The 15896-nt window shown below is 37.4% G+C and overlaps 1 protein-coding gene across 1 annotated transcript in view; it reads left to right on the forward strand.

The window, feature by feature from the left end:
• cdkal1.S (CDK5 regulatory subunit associated protein 1-like 1 S homeolog) overlaps positions 1 to 15896 on the forward strand; it is a 553340-nt gene that overhangs the window by 11006 nt on the left and 526438 nt on the right. Inside the window, 1 exon segment of the mRNA NM_001091487.1 lies at positions 8333 to 8445. Coding sequence (NP_001084956.1) covers positions 8333 to 8445 — 113 coding nt within the window.

Raw genomic sequence — 15896 nt, forward strand, 5'->3', positions numbered from 1 at the left:
ATTGTAATGCATATCATTCTACTCTAGCTTTATACGGTTTGTTCACCTTTGATCATTTTTATTTTTCAAATTACTTTCTATTTTCAGTTTGTGAGTTGTTTTCTAATATTGAATTATATAGTTTCTTTTTTCATCATCTTATTTCTTTCTGAAGCAGCTTTGGGGCCATCAACTCTATAATTTGTTTTGAATAGACACATTTAGTTGATACATTTCATATCTTTGGCCCTGCTGAGAAGAATCCCAGAGTTTTATTAAAGGCAAGTGTTTTGCTAATTGCTGCAACAGTTGCTAATATTCCAGCGATGATGCTAAAAAATGTAGCAAATTGTAACTGCTCAGAATCTACATTTGGGTCACTGAGCTGCCAGATTAAAGCCAGAGACGGGAGAATTAAACGTTAAACTTAAATTTTGGAAAGCCCGTAAAAATTAAAGGATGAAAGAAATTTATAAAGTTCTTTATTTCTGGTGAACAATCTGAAAACAACCCAACTGAAAAAAATGTTTGGAAGGTCTGCTTTCAGTGGAGGCACGGGCCCTAGTCCAAACCATGGAAGTCGGGCCTAGCCCATTCCTTTGTCATCCTGCCAGCTGGTTAGGCTATGTTTCCATTGCTATAGCTTTCAATCAAAGTGACATTTACACAACTCGGCAGTCAATGTTCAAGCTGAGTGTGTTTCCGTTTAAATTAGAGTAAGTTGGTGCATGCACAGGATGGATTTTGCTGCGAAATGCATTTTTGTGTTGAAATCTGACATGAGTACACACTGACGTGCTGATACCATGTTTGTTACGGAATACACTCCTTGTTGGGTGGCTGCTTTGATGGGCGTTTTCTACACTGGTGTTTCTACTCCAGTAGATGAAACTCTTTGCATACCATAGGTCTAAAAGTCTTGTGCTTACCCGTAACACTTGGAGCTGTTGCATGGAAAAATACAGTGTCTATTTACTCTCCCTCCCCTGTGTGTACCCATGTTTTAGCTGTACCCTATGATTAGGGCATAGCAGCTGCAGGCATCAAACTTGCCAGGGCTGCAGCTGGAAGAAATAACTACCTATGTGTACATGCCCAAATAATGTGTGTATGCTGCATTTTAATAGAAATTCACCAATCGTTAAATCTTTTAAATCATAGGCTTATTTTAGAATAAATGTATTGGTTTAATATTGTGTGCCTCCGCAGATGGAGGAAATGTTTCTCCTATTGGTTTTACATTTAAGTATGCATTGCAGTCTAATGCTTTCATTTTATTTTCACTCTGAACTTTAATGGGACCATTACGTCTCATCCAGGGACTGAACACCTTCCAAGTGGCATCAAGTAACAAGCTGTAAATACATGGGAGCAGCACGGCATTCGGAATTCTGCTCTGTTTGTTCAGCTTTGTGCAGGACATCATCATTCTTCAAACCATAGTTTAGTGGATCTGTGCTATTTCTTTATTCTGTTTCCTACTCTTAAGGATGTGATGATAACAGCACGGACCTGAAATGTTCTGAAATATTACTCCTCACTTCCAGCTAGTAAGCTCTGGGATTTGCTGAGTGTTTTATCACCAGATCTGTTATTATAATCATGAGATGTTTGTGGAGTTTATTCCAGTCCAAAGCTATAAAAAGCACATCTTTTTTAAATAAAAGCCCTGCAATTTATTACAGCTGGACCATAGATCTATATGCAGATCCTTTGTCTGTCATGAAAACCTTGTTTAAAAACTGTACGTGCCCAGAAACAAATCTGCAAATTGAACCAATGTGTTTCCCACTGTTGGAATAGAGATTGCCTCTTATAATTTGTATGCCTTTTTGTAGGGTGTGCCGATAAAGATTTTATGTTGGGATGGAAGCTCATTAATGTTTGTAGGACTTTAGGGGACAGTATATTTGGTTTTGGCCTCTCGTAACCAGGTTTCTTTTGACGTCTGTTATAGTTTGTTCTAACTGGGCACAGGGATGTTCTCCGTATAGGATTTTTAAAAAAATGTTCATTCTGTATATAATCTTTTAAGGATAACAATGTTTAGTGTCTGGTGTTTTATTGCAGCTTTGTCTCTGATTTTGGTTCTCAATCCCATGTGTTTTTGAGTGTGACATTGCATAAAGGGGTCATCCATTCAATATTGTTTGAATAATGAAAGAAATTGTTATTCCGATTAACTTTTCAAGATACATTAACAGTATTCAGTGCTTTTCAATTTTAAGGGGCAAATTTATTAAAATGTGAGTTTAGATTTTAATAAATAAAACTTCACCCACGTTCTATTCATCCCTATGGGATTTGCGGAAGTGTATTTATTAAATGGTGAGTTCTAACTTTCACTCATTGCTAAATATGCTTCTAAAAATCCCATAGGAATGAACAGAGCGTGGGTGAGTTTTTAATTAAAATATAAACTCTCATTTTGATAAATCTGCCCCAAATTTGATTGGTTGAAAGCAGTATCTGACTGTGTACATCACTGACAATGTTGCAGAAGCCAGTTGATTTTTAAAGGAGAAGGAAAGGCAAAGCTTATACACTGTCTCCTTCAGCAGTCCTCATACTATACACGGTGATCGCTATATTTTTTCCCCTGAAAAACGTTTTCTAAGAAAGATGTCAATGGTATAAACTCACAAGCTGTTTAGTAGAACAGAGCAGCCATCTTACTAAAGGACCTGCTCCTGCCTTCTGCCAGCACTCAATAATGCTCATGTGCCAAAAATTCCTTCCCAAGCCGGCCACGCCCCTGCAGGACGGCAGACGATGTCATAGTTTACTTAACATACAGCCACTGAAAAGCTGAAGCACACACTCTCTACGATCCCTCTCCCCAATATGATCCTGCTTGCAGCTCAGTGTAAGAAGTAACGGGCACGAAGGAGTAGAGCTATGTCATTGCAACATTATGCTTCAAATCCTATTGGCTGGGGGGCGGGCTCACTGGGGTTATGCAAATGAAAAAAGGATTGTTTCGGACAAGAAAGAAAGGGAGATTCAAATTAAAATCATGCGCAGAAGTACAGAATATGCGGTAATGCGACTCCTCAGTGCCAGAGGCAGCGGGTTGGGAACAACCGAGGATTTTGACTACGTCACCCAACGCTCGTAGTTTTGGATTGTTGAAAGAAGATGAGAACAGAAAGGAATAAACAAATACAGCTTTTAGTTGCTACTACTTTTAATGTGAGACGGGGCTAAAAATCAATCCCCTATGCTAGCATTAGCTGTCTTTTCTGCCTACACCAAGAACAATTGTCTTCCCGGGTGTAGGCACATTTGACTGATTTTGGCAAAGAAGCAAGACTGTACATTGGCATTCCGAAATCAGCCACATGTGCCTGCACCCGAGTTGTTCTAGGTGCAGGTAAGAGAGGATACTAATGCCAGCGTAGTGGTTGATTCTGGCATTAGCCTTCCTTTCTCAGCTGTAGTTACAACTTCGTAGTAGTTTAAAGTCATTTCAAACCATAGTACTTTAAAAACCCTTGGCTACCTCCATAGCGTTTCCTCTTCCCTGAAACTCACATCTCCAATAATACCCGCTTTGCTCATCATACTTGACATAATTTTGCCGATTTGCTCATATCCGAAGATTGTGCAGTTGAAGCAGAACCCAGCCCCGGACTTAATCTACATGTTCTTGTGGTTGTTGACCACTGGGAGATGCACATCTTGTGACACAAGATGGTGGCTGCCAACCACCTGCGCTATTTGCTTGTTTTTTTTTTTAAACTGGTATAGCAAATGGGCCACTGTGGTATAGTTCAAGGGGGTGGTCTCTAAAGGGGAGTACATTATTATTTTTTAACTCCTCTCATATTTGGGGAGGATGGCTGCTATAAGTTTGCAAAACTGGTGGGTGTTGACACTTCACCATATTGCATGTACAATAATGACTGACTGTGGCATATCCTGACATACATACAGCTTGCACCAAGATTAATTTTGTGTCTGGCTGCCCAGACTTGAAGCTAGGATAGGCAAATGGCACTTCATTAACTGTAAAGCTCCCCAACATTTTTTATTTATCCATGTTTAGTCTAAACTGTTTCACATGCTTAAAATGAATAAAGGGTGTCCAGATTATGCATATGCCCCAGTACCTATTTTCTTTGTTCCTATGTTGGTGAAATGTAACCGTGCATTAACATTTGCAAATATGTTCTACTATTTTTCACTTACAAAAACATGTATTTCAGCAAGGGTTGCCCAATCTTTAATTTTTATTCTTTTTCGAACCTTTTTAGGTCTCTGCACGTATTGCTCAGACGATGTCAATAGGTGATTGTCGCTACTATTTATCGGACATAGCTTTTGTACGATTGCTGCCTGCCAGGATATTGTCTTATTTATGTTTCCTACTAATGTAATCTGAATAGTTAGTTGTTGATCGGCAGACTGACACGAAAGAGCTTTTGTCGCTGAAAGAATAAAATCTGTACATCTATGGCCAGTGTTAGGCTGTTTAGATTCCTTGCTGCTGATTTTTTTTTTTTTTTTGTGTTGTGAGTTTTTAAGTTTACCCAAGCAAATAGCATTTAATTTAAGTATGCCTCTTTTAAATCTGTAGCATTACTTGTTCCTTTTTCACAAAGACTTCGCTTGCAAGGCTAAACATTTACTTTCATTTTAATATTTTGTCTATATATAGTTTTTTCCTGTGACCTGGGCTGACCTGCTGTGTTTTTGTAGTAATCTGTGTCCAGGATGTCGGACTCATTGCCCTCTAATGATTAGTGGCACACAGCACAAGAGTAAGAAGGCTTGTGCAAATGGCAAAATGAATCCACGGTCCAATTATAAGCTTACAATGCTTGCCGGTTTTGGTATTGTAGGTCAGACAGCTGGCAAATAACTCTTATCTCTATGCTGTACCCTGGAAAAACCTTTCCACTATTTCCAAACTTGCCAAATTACAAAAAGAAAAGTACAGCTTCCAGTTCTTGGTGAAAATAAGAATGGGTTTCCATACTTGCTTAAAGATTTTAAGGACACTAGATAGTTTAGTCTTGTCAAAGTTGTTAAACCATTTTCGAGGAAAATAAGGCCTGAGGAGACTTGCCAAGCTATTTTAGTTCCATGGGCTTGTTTTGGGTACTTAAAATCAACTCTCAAAATAGCCCCATGTGCCACTGCGCTGAAACTGAGCACATCTTTTATATCCTTTATTTTTGGTTATGGATCAGGTCAACTTACCAGAGAGAGACATAATTAGTACAGATTTCCTGTCTAGAAATAGTGTTGGGGTCCCCTCCAAAAAGATCCGTCTTCTAAAAATGCCATTTGTTGCTCTGAAATTACCAGCAAGTGAGTAAAAGTGGCCTAGACATAACCATTACTATCTTCCTAGAAAAGATTTTTTCCATGAAAGATCATTCATTTCAACACACATACAGTATAGAGCTGAATTGTCAGATATACAGGTAAACATACCGCATGCCCTCATTTGTACTGGAAAGTTCAATTTTCTCTGCACTGAACAGCCAGAAAAAGAAACAAAGTTTCTAACTTAATTGGCTTTTGACGGAGAGCCCCGAACAGCAACAGCTGCAGATAAGATACTTTTGTAACAATTTCTAGCTAAGTAAATAAGTAATTGTAACAATAGGAGATAACAGGTCCCTTGGGAAAAGTTAGACTCTAAAGGGCAATTTACCTTCATTAGCAAAACTATAATAACTGGAAAAAAACACAGAAATATGTTCAAACTTTCAAAAGCTGGCAAATTTTGTAAAGCTAACATGGTTATTAGGCTGTGTGGCTACGCATGACAACTTTTTTGTCCCTCTTTTTATTTCCGAAATGTTGGGAGTTATGATACCTGTACTTGACGATTCAACACAACAATGACCAATGTTCAGATGCCTTAAAAGGTACCTGATCAAAATTTTCCACCTGTACTGATCACAAGGGAGGGCCGATCAGTGTGAGCACAGACTATGTATCTGCCCCAGATAGATACTTGAGCTCATGGTTACTATTTGTGTTTCTTTTTTCACACTGGACTGGGTTGGTGCACTTTTCCAGATGGCTGAAGGGCAAATTTCCTCAGTACAAAGTAAGTCAGAGCATCACACCTTCCCACTGTGAGAAAGCTGGGGCCTCTGCCATTTGCATACGAAGCAGTAGGTTTACAAGCAATATTTTAATTTATGCAAGAAATATATGATTTGGTGTTCATTATATACAGTACATATTCAGCTGACTTTGCCGGGACCATTAAAGCTTATGGGAGACAAGAAAATAGAAACCAACATACTTATTGAAATTGGGTAACATTTTAACATATCTTGTGCAGTTGTACCACAAATTCTGCGACACTGTTCAGTCTTTTCCTCTTTGCTTTTCCATTAAATACACCATGTTTTACCATTGCCAAAAGTCATGTTTCTGCTCACAGCCTAAATATGCTTCTATGTGAACTGCATTCACAGAACCCAAGAAGGACTGGGACTGTTCTCCCTTTCTATCAACTTATCTATTTTATATATCCTGTTGCCAGTGCAGTGGTTGGCATGCTGCCTTGCAATGCTTCTGGGCAGGCTAATTGGCTACTGATAAAACTGACCCTACTGTGTGTGTGAATGTGATAGAGATCTAAGATTAAGATCATCTGGGCCAGGAATTGATGTAAATGATGTATAATCTCTGTAAAGTGCTGTGGAATTTGTCAGCGCTATAAAAATAATTGTGGAACATTCAGGAGTGTGTAGTGGTAATGATACATGTCGCCCTGTTTAAAGATGTGCAAGGTGCTAGTATATTGCTGAACTGTATTAAAGGAGAACAAAACCCTAAAAATGAATGTGGCTAAAAATGCCATATTTTAAATACTAAACTTATTGCACCAGCTTAAAGTTTCAGCATCTCAATAGTAGCAATGGTCCAGGACTACTTGTCACAGGGGGTCACCATCTTGGAAAGTGTCTGTGACACTCACATGCTCAATGTGCTTTTAGCAACTGTTGAGAAGCTAAGCTTAGGGGTTGTTGCAAATTATCAAGCAGAAAATGAGGTTGGTCTGTAATATAAGTTAATGCCACAAGACTGATTATTTGATGCAGATAATTACTACATTGCAGCAGAGAAACCAGTGCAACTAGCATCGGAATTTATTATGAACCAGTCTTATATTTATATTCTGTGTACTGTAGACTGTGAGTCAGTCCCTAAGCTCAGTAAATGACAGCAGCACAGAGCATGTGCAGTGAATCAGCAGAAACAAAAATGGGGAGCTACTGGGGCATCTTTGGGGTATGTATCTTGCCTGCTAAAAGGCTGTGGTTACCTTTGGCTGGTACAGAAGCCCAAAACATAATGTGCAACACTTCTTTCCTACTTCTTTAGTTCTCCTTTAATGCTGGGCTGGATAAATCCTATAATCCTGGTAATGGTTTTTTTTCTCATTATATAACAGCATATCTCCTGTAGTGACATGTCAATTTCTTGACTTTACTTGTACTTTTATGCACTTTTGGATACTTTAGTAACTTTCTTCAAAATGCATTCAATCTGGCAAAAACAGATATCACTGTGGACTCAGTGATGTTTTGAAATAGTTTACATAAAAATGTTGCTAGTTAAATTATAATTTTAAGCCTTTCTATTCCACTTTTTCTGATCTTGCAGCACTGAGATTTCCGTAATCCTTCACCACAACCATGTGATATAGATTAAAGTGAGCCGCAGAACCATAGGAATGTTTTATTGACATCACAGTATTTTATTCTTTTATTCTGTTTTTCTTTAAAAGCTATATAAATGACATCCAAGATTAACACCTGTGGGAATTTTTCCAAACTAACCTTAAAGGAGAAGGAACGGCTTGCAGCACCCCAAGCCATCCACTTCTGTCTTCTTCTTTCTTCAAATTTCCAGAGGCAAACGCATGCGCAGTTGAACGAAATAGGTGGCTTTTTGTTCTGCTGTGTGAAGAAGGAGGAAGACGGAAGAAGATTGCTCTGGGTTGCTCACTTGTATAACCCCAGGCCGGTGCAGTTTTCTGCTGATAGGAGCACCGGCCTGCGTTTCAGGTAAGTAACTACAATCGCTTGGGAGTGCCTAAAATTTGGCATCCCCCAAGTGCTGCAAGCCTTTCCTTCTCCTTTAACAGTCAAAATAGAATAAAGGATTCACCCAAAACTTCTAATGTGAAGTTATATCATATCTGCACCGTCTGGCACTAGCCTTAGGGTATCTTCTGTAACCCAATGGAATTTGTCGTTTTTATCTTTTGTTTTTGATCACCTTTGTTTTCTGAACTGCCCCATGCCAGAACATGTGAAAGAAAGCTATACTTCTGTGCAAAAATCTTTCTTAATATGTTTGTTTCTTTTTTTTACAGCACAATACCAGGCACTCAGAAGATCTGGATCCGTACATGGGGCTGCTCACATAATAACTCCGATGGTGAATATATGGCGGGGCAGCTGGCTGCATATGGCTACAGTATAACCGGTATGAATGTGTCTTGATCTTTGTAAAGACGTAATCAGATCGTATTCTTTTATAATACAACTTTATAATACCTACTTGAGTACAGCTCAAGTAGGTACCTAATGCTGCAATGCTTGTAGGCACCCTGGGCTGGTGCACTTTTTAGTGAATAGGAGCACTGTCCTAGGGTATCCAATATCTTTTCGTCCTCTTGTACTGCCTGCTATATATTTTAGATAATGCTTTTAACTGGAGGCTTTTATGCTTTTTAGGATCTGCAAAATATCAGAGCTACACATAGTTTTTAAGGAATAACAAATTGTTGCAGGAAGATTTGTTGCTTGCAGAGAAGATGGCAGGTTTAGTTTCTTTAGCTGCATTGGTGGTATTGGGAGTAAGAGCTTATTTGGCTTCCTGTGGAAGGGTTTAACATAATGCATTTGTCTGTATTTAATCATTTTATTTAATCCTAGTAACTATATACTAGGATTTATATCTCTTGTCTGTGGTTTACAGTGACTTCAGTACTGAAAATGTGCCATGGAGAGGATGTAATACGGGTCACTTTTCTATCTAGCTTTTTAAACATAAGCTAAACACTTACATTTACAAATCAAGTTAATTTAATCACTTATGCTGTTTTAATATGTGAATGTTAGTATATTTTCTGTCAAGTTAGAATTAGTCTATGTATTTATATGCACTACCTAATATGACCATGTGAGGGCAGAAGAGGATTAAATTTGAATTGAAATTTCTGATTCATATGTTCCAGAGCAGCAAGCAAACGGTTTTCTTTTAAATGAATGCAGGTACATTGTATCTAATGATTATTCTTTTGTAGGAAAATACAAAATTAAATAAAAATTACCTATAGTTGACCTATAAAATGGCTTTTAACTTTTAGCAAACATTGAGTCCTCTGGCTGTTTTCATAAAGGGAACTTGGTATTCAATATAGCTCTAACCCTTCTGTCTGGAGTGTTACAAGCCCCATTTTAAAAAGGTTGTTTACCTTTGAGTTAACTTTTAGTATGATGTAGAGAGTGATATTCTGAAACCATTTGCAATTGGTTTTCATTTTTTATATTTGCTGCTTTGAGTGATTTACTTTTTTATTCAGCGACTCTCCAATGTGCAATTTCAGCAATCTGGTTCCTAGGGTAAATCAATCATGCATTCATTTGAGTAAGGGACTGGAATATAAATAGCAGAGGCCTGAATAGAAAGATGAGTAATAAAAAGTAGCAATAACAATAATTTGTAGCTTTACAGAGCATTTGTTTTTTAGATGGGGGCTGGAAAGAGTCAGGTGAAAAAGGCAAATACAACAATAATTTGTAGCTTTACAGAGCATTTGTTTTTTAGATGGGGGCTGGAAAGAGTCAGGTGAAAAAGGCAAATTATTAAAAACATTCTAAAATAAATAAATTAACGAAGACCAATTGAAAAGCTGGCTGTTCTATAACATACTAAAAGTTAACTTAAAGTTTACCCACTCCTTTAAGGAAGTTTAATAGGGCTACTGTCAATGATATTGATTCCTTATGCAGAAATCCATGATTCAGAAAACTCATAATTACAGAAAGGCCATATCTCACAGTCTTATCAAATTATTGAATATTTTGAAACATTTTCTTTGTTTGTATTAAAAAAAAAAAAAAAAAATGTACTGACATATAAAGTGCATAATTATGTGTCTCTATGGGCAAGCTTTTGCAAAGGTTAGCCTTTCTACTCTTAAAGAGTCCTGTTAATACATTTGCTATCTTGCTATAATATTTGCTATATTATAAAATAGTTTTCGTTTTACTGTTCTACGGACAGCACACGCTATTGTTAATATCCCTATTCATGTTGATGTAGTAGGGTCTGTGTTGCAATAGTGTGGCAAGCTCAGTATTTTCATGAGCTGAGAACATGAAGCCCAAAATACCACAATACTGTGGAAGCACTGGAATTTTTCCTGCAGGTGGAGCTGTTTCCCTTTCATACAGCCACATTGCCAGCATGCTTGATTTTTAATTTTTTTTTATCTGTATTAAATTTCAGGTTGATAAGAATGTAATTATGTTTCATTAGTTCTTTATAACTGCGGTATTTCACTTACATTATTTAAAGAAGAGTACATTTTGTCAAATTAAAGCTGCTATGTTTTTGTAAATTACCCAGTAACGATGTTCCTGTGCTGATGAAACATTCCCTGCAAAAATAAAAAAATATATGGATATGTATGGGATAATTATATGTTATATAAATATTTTTCTTGCTGTTTTTTTTTTTAGCTCTCCTCTTAAAATGCTGCAACTAAACAAGTGTAATTTCAATTAATTTAGAGATGATTATAATGTTATTATTATAACAGTATTATTTTTAGTTTTGTTCGGTTTTCCTATGAATTGGCTTTCCCCGTGCCAAATAATATGGTATCGTTTCGAATGTTAAGGCCAAAGGTGCGTGTTTATAAAAATGAAGGGGCGGGTTGCATAGCTCCAGCTAAGCTCTGTTTCCGTCAGACAAATACTAAATATGCCAGCCATACACACCGCAGCATTAAAACTCTGTAATTGTTCATTCATAAAAGCGATCATATCCAAATCCAGCTCACTGATGCTGCGTAGTGATCTACGCAATGCACCCTGTCCTATTGGAGCATCACCCAGCTTTCTATATTAGCCAGTGTTCTCAAGTCATAACCGGAGCACAGCATCCAGTGCTCTCTGCTATTACACATTCCTATGTTAGGTTTCCCTTTGTTTTCAGTATCTATGTTTTTATAAATATTTTGTGATTTCATATTAATCCTTTTGGAATGAAGATTTTCTCAAGCTTCGGCACCATTAAGAGCGGGGAAACTCCTGTTTAACTTATAAGAAACCCTTTTTGGTTTTTTTGTTTTTCAACTTTTTTTTATCTGCCTATAAAATTCTTTATTGGAACATGTGTATTTTATTTTTCATGCCATTTTTTGGCTACATCTACAGGGAAGCGATTTGCCTGGATGAAAAGAGTGAGCCAGAATTGGAGAGGAGAGCAAGAGTATACATCATATACGACTTTACATATGTTCTGTTGTCCCCCCCTTTTTTTTTTTTTTTGTCTGCCCTGCTATTAATGATTTAGTAATCTTATTGCTTTAGCAGTGTGTGGTTTATATTTTATTGTACGCAAATCCTTGTTATTCTTATCAGGGAAGTGTTTGTATTCGATGGCATATACCCGTACAGCTGCTCATATGTCTGCTACAAGACACGAATGTTTTGGCATTGTTCACACAGGGCTTGAGATCTGCTGGTCACCCTTCTTTCTGGATGAGTTATCAGTGATTACATAGTTTTGAACTGTCCGAGGCAGCCTGATGAGGATGAGACCATTGTACGTAGTGTCAAATGCTGCATAACCTTGCCTGGTAAAGAAGACCTGTGTGTTTTGTTATTAAAGTGCGTTTTGTTATCAAACTTGATGGCTAAACTAAAGAAAAATGATCAATATTTGTCTTGAAAGCATATTGTTAGAGAAAAAAAAAAATAGTTCTGCACATTGAAAGCCCCATAACTAGATTCTCATTAGGCTGCTCTCAGAGCACTTTTTGCACTGAGAAACAATAAACTCATCATATCATTGTAGTTAACAAGCTTTTTGTGTGCTAACCCAGGAATCATTATCCAAAATCCTTCTGTAAATAGTGGGAGTAAAAGTGTGTAGTTTATTTCCTCTTGTGACAAAGGACCGTACTCATTCTATTTCAGGGTTCCAGGAATGGTAGTTATACCATATTTGCTCCGGAGTTGTGTCTGCTTAATATTCTCTTCGCATGGGACTTCATTGATTATTTTACAGGTTATCAAAAACGATGATGTTAATCATCAAATAGACATAGATGTGGAAATGCTTTATAGCGGTAGGATGCTTAATAAATTATTCCTGCTCAATTTGCCTTTGTTGGGAATATGCACTGTTTAGTTTTATGGTAAGCCTCTGCATAGACTGAGCAAATTCAGGCAGTTGTTAGTGCAAATGCAAGGCCTAACGTGGGCTTCCTTCCAGGGGATTATAACACTACAGGAGAGCTAAGGAAGAGGATAAGGAAAGCAAGAATGGGGGGGGGGGGTAGCCTCTTCCTAAATACACCCTGTATGCTGTTTGGGGGTTTTATGTATATAACCAGTACTGTATTATTTAGAGTGTCTGCGCAGACGGTGGAAAAAAGTGGAGCATAATAGAACCTCCGTCATCCATGAGTCTAAATACGCCTTTAAAAATCCCATACAAATGGATGGAGAGAAGCGGTATTTCATGCTAGTGGACTGTGGTGATCTCTAACTTCTCTTCAATAAATATACCCCCTTGGGTTGATGTGAACTTATGGCAACTCTAAGGATAGCCCAGAACGGTCTATCAGATGACTTATGTTTTGGTGTTATTGAGGCATTTTGAATCGGATTATTCTATGTACATTATGTGGCACTGCTTTCAAATATATAACATACTTATTTAATTTGCATTGCCTAATAAAGAGGTAAATATAATCTATTTAGCCCCAGTCTAAGTTTCTTTAACCAATTTTGTATATCAGATTAGTTTAAAAATGCTTCAATGTTCAAAAGTGATACTGCATAAGTTGTTGTTAAAGGGGTAGTTATAGTTTCCACATTTATCATTCTTCAATTAATAAACCATTTTATTGCTGTTCTTATTTATAAGTATTCCTCTGCACGGACCCCCATTATACACTTGTGTTGCAGCTTTGGCCCCCCGTCACAGCGGTGGGTGGGGCTACATCAAGTCATAATAAACCTGGAGAATTTCTTTTTTAGTTGGGTTGCGCCGAATTCCTAATTTTAGAATTTGAAGATTTACCGAAAATCTTATTAATGCCAAACCCTAATTTGCATATTTAAATTGGCATGATGCTCCATATAGCTTGTGCAGTAGTCTAAAGTCACATGATATTTGTACTCTAGAGGCAAGAAATCAAAGTTATCTGCAGGGTTGGATGGAGGATGATGTAAACCACAAATGGATTTCCTGTTGCTTGACAACTTAATAAAGACTACAGTTGATCTTGAATCACATTAGATCATTTGCTGGGAGTGCAGAAGAAGGGATTTCAATTGTGTCAAGTGATGGATGGAAAAATGATAGCTGCTTACCACAAATATCCATTTTAGGCAAACCATTCCCACACTTTGCTGTCTATTTTTTTGGCATTGTTCTGTTAAATGTAAGGCAAGCAAAACTAAAGTCATTACAAAATGATCATTATTCAATTAGGTAATGGGAAAACTGTGCAAGACTATTTAAATCACTCCTAGAAGGCACATTTCTCCTGAAATGCTAAACTTCTTTTCATTAAATACCTATAGGCCATCCTGCTGCAATACAACCAGCACATGTTTGAAAGTAAAATGTCACCCTTTCATAAATATACTGGACACGGTCATTTATACTTGCAGGCTATTGGTAAATGAATACAGCAGTATATATTACTTAAAGCAATTCTGTCGTGGGAAAACATGTTCCCTCCCCCAAAATGCATCAGTTAATAGTGCTGATCCAGCAGAATTCTGCACTTAAATCCCTTTTTCAAAAGCAGAAATAGATTTTTACATTTAATATTCAAATTTGACATGGGGCTAGACATGTTCGATTCTCAGGTGTCCTTAGTCATGTGACTTGTGCTCGGATTAACGCCAGTCACACTCTACCGCGAGTTGATTGATATCACCACCCTCCCTTTCCCCCTAGCAGGCTCCCAACAGAGCAATGAGAAGGTAACCAAGTAACAGCACCTTGACACAAGATAACATCTCCCTGGTAGATATGAGAACAAACGGAGACTCCTCTAGTTACATTGAGTAGGAGAAACAATAGGTTATTTGAAAGTAGTTCCAATGTGCAGCGCTAGCTCATTCTGAAAGCACATGACCAGGTACAATGACTTCAGATGGCTGCCTACACACCAACATTGCAGCTAAAAAAATTACACTTGCTGGTTCAGGAATGCAGTTTAATATGGTAGAGTGGATTATGTGTAATTTAGAAATAAAAACTGCACCATCAAAATTGACAATCTCTTTAACTATATTAACATCCCAATGTTAACATGAAACTTTGATTAAAAAGTTGATTGGAGAGGGGGAAACATATATAAAGAAGTGCAGAAAATAAAAGCCTGCTAGGCTAAAATGCTTTATTTAAAAAGGCAACCAAAACCTGAGGACCTGAGAGAAATGGAGCAACATTTTGTTGACTGAAGATTATTCTTTTTGGGTCTAGGGGCTTGCAGACACTGAATTCAAGCCACAGTACACTGTATAGACAGTGAAGCATGGTGGTGCAAACATCATGATATTGGGATTTTTCTCATACTATGATGTTGGGCCTATTTATCGCATACCAGGGATTATGGATCAGTTTCAAAATTCTTGCAGCATATTGGATAATCAGCCCGCCTACATGGAAAATTAGTTGTTTAGTCCATTTGGATACAATAAAGTGATTGCTGCCTTGCAGCGCTGTGGTCCTAGTTTCAAATCCAGCCAGGGTACGTCCTCAAGAAGGTTGTATGTTCTCCCTGTGTGTGTATATGTTGCTTCTCTCCGGGTTCTTTAGTTTATTTCCACACTCCAAAACATTTTGGCAGGTTAATTGACTCCTAATCAAGTTGATTGTATTATGAATAGGAGATATGGACCTTGGATTGTAAGATGCACTGTGTGTGGATTGGCATGAATAATAGACAATCTCTGTAAAGAATTGAAGAATATGTTAGCACTATATAGCTAAAAAAGATAGTTGATTTCAAACTTCAAAGGAAACCAAATTCTGCAATAACCATTTGATATTTGTTCACCCAACAATGCAGGACCATTTTAAAGCAACTTCTATTAAGCAGCCTTAAGTGGGAATATTAAGGCAGATTTGGACCCAAACTGTCTAGATTATGCCACATGACCCGCATATTGTAATTTAGAGTTCCTGTGTGAGCCATGTGATGGCAAAGCAGCAGCACACTTTAATTGCAGTTGACCTCTTTAGATTAGATTTTCAGGACTCAAGGACTGATTGGGCACATAAGCACTGTCACATTTCTTTCCACAATGATATCTTGTAAGCTGCTTTTCGGTTTCTTATTACAGCCCTTCTCACACCCAACACACTGTTAAAACATATTTTGTACTAAAACAATCCCTATATTTTTCATACTGATTGAATAATATTGTTTTCCCTTGATCACCTACACATTTATGCTCAAAACTAGTGCTACTTTTAAGGTGAGCTAAGTGCTGTTTAAAAGGGTCAATATGTTTCCTATTTCCAGATGGTAATTGATATACCTTCTGCTAAAAATCCTGACTGTTTTCATATTTGATTTCATTTAAATTGGTTAAGGCCTTCTAATGTTACCGGAGCTGTAACAAGCAAAGTCTGAGGAAAAACATTGCTTATTGTGTGCCTTGTTGACAGTC

The sequence above is a fragment of the Xenopus laevis genome, chromosome 6S (assembly GCF_017654675.1).
Source record: "Xenopus laevis strain J_2021 chromosome 6S, Xenopus_laevis_v10.1, whole genome shotgun sequence".
In the NCBI taxonomy this organism is placed as follows: Eukaryota; Metazoa; Chordata; class Amphibia; order Anura; family Pipidae; genus Xenopus; species Xenopus laevis.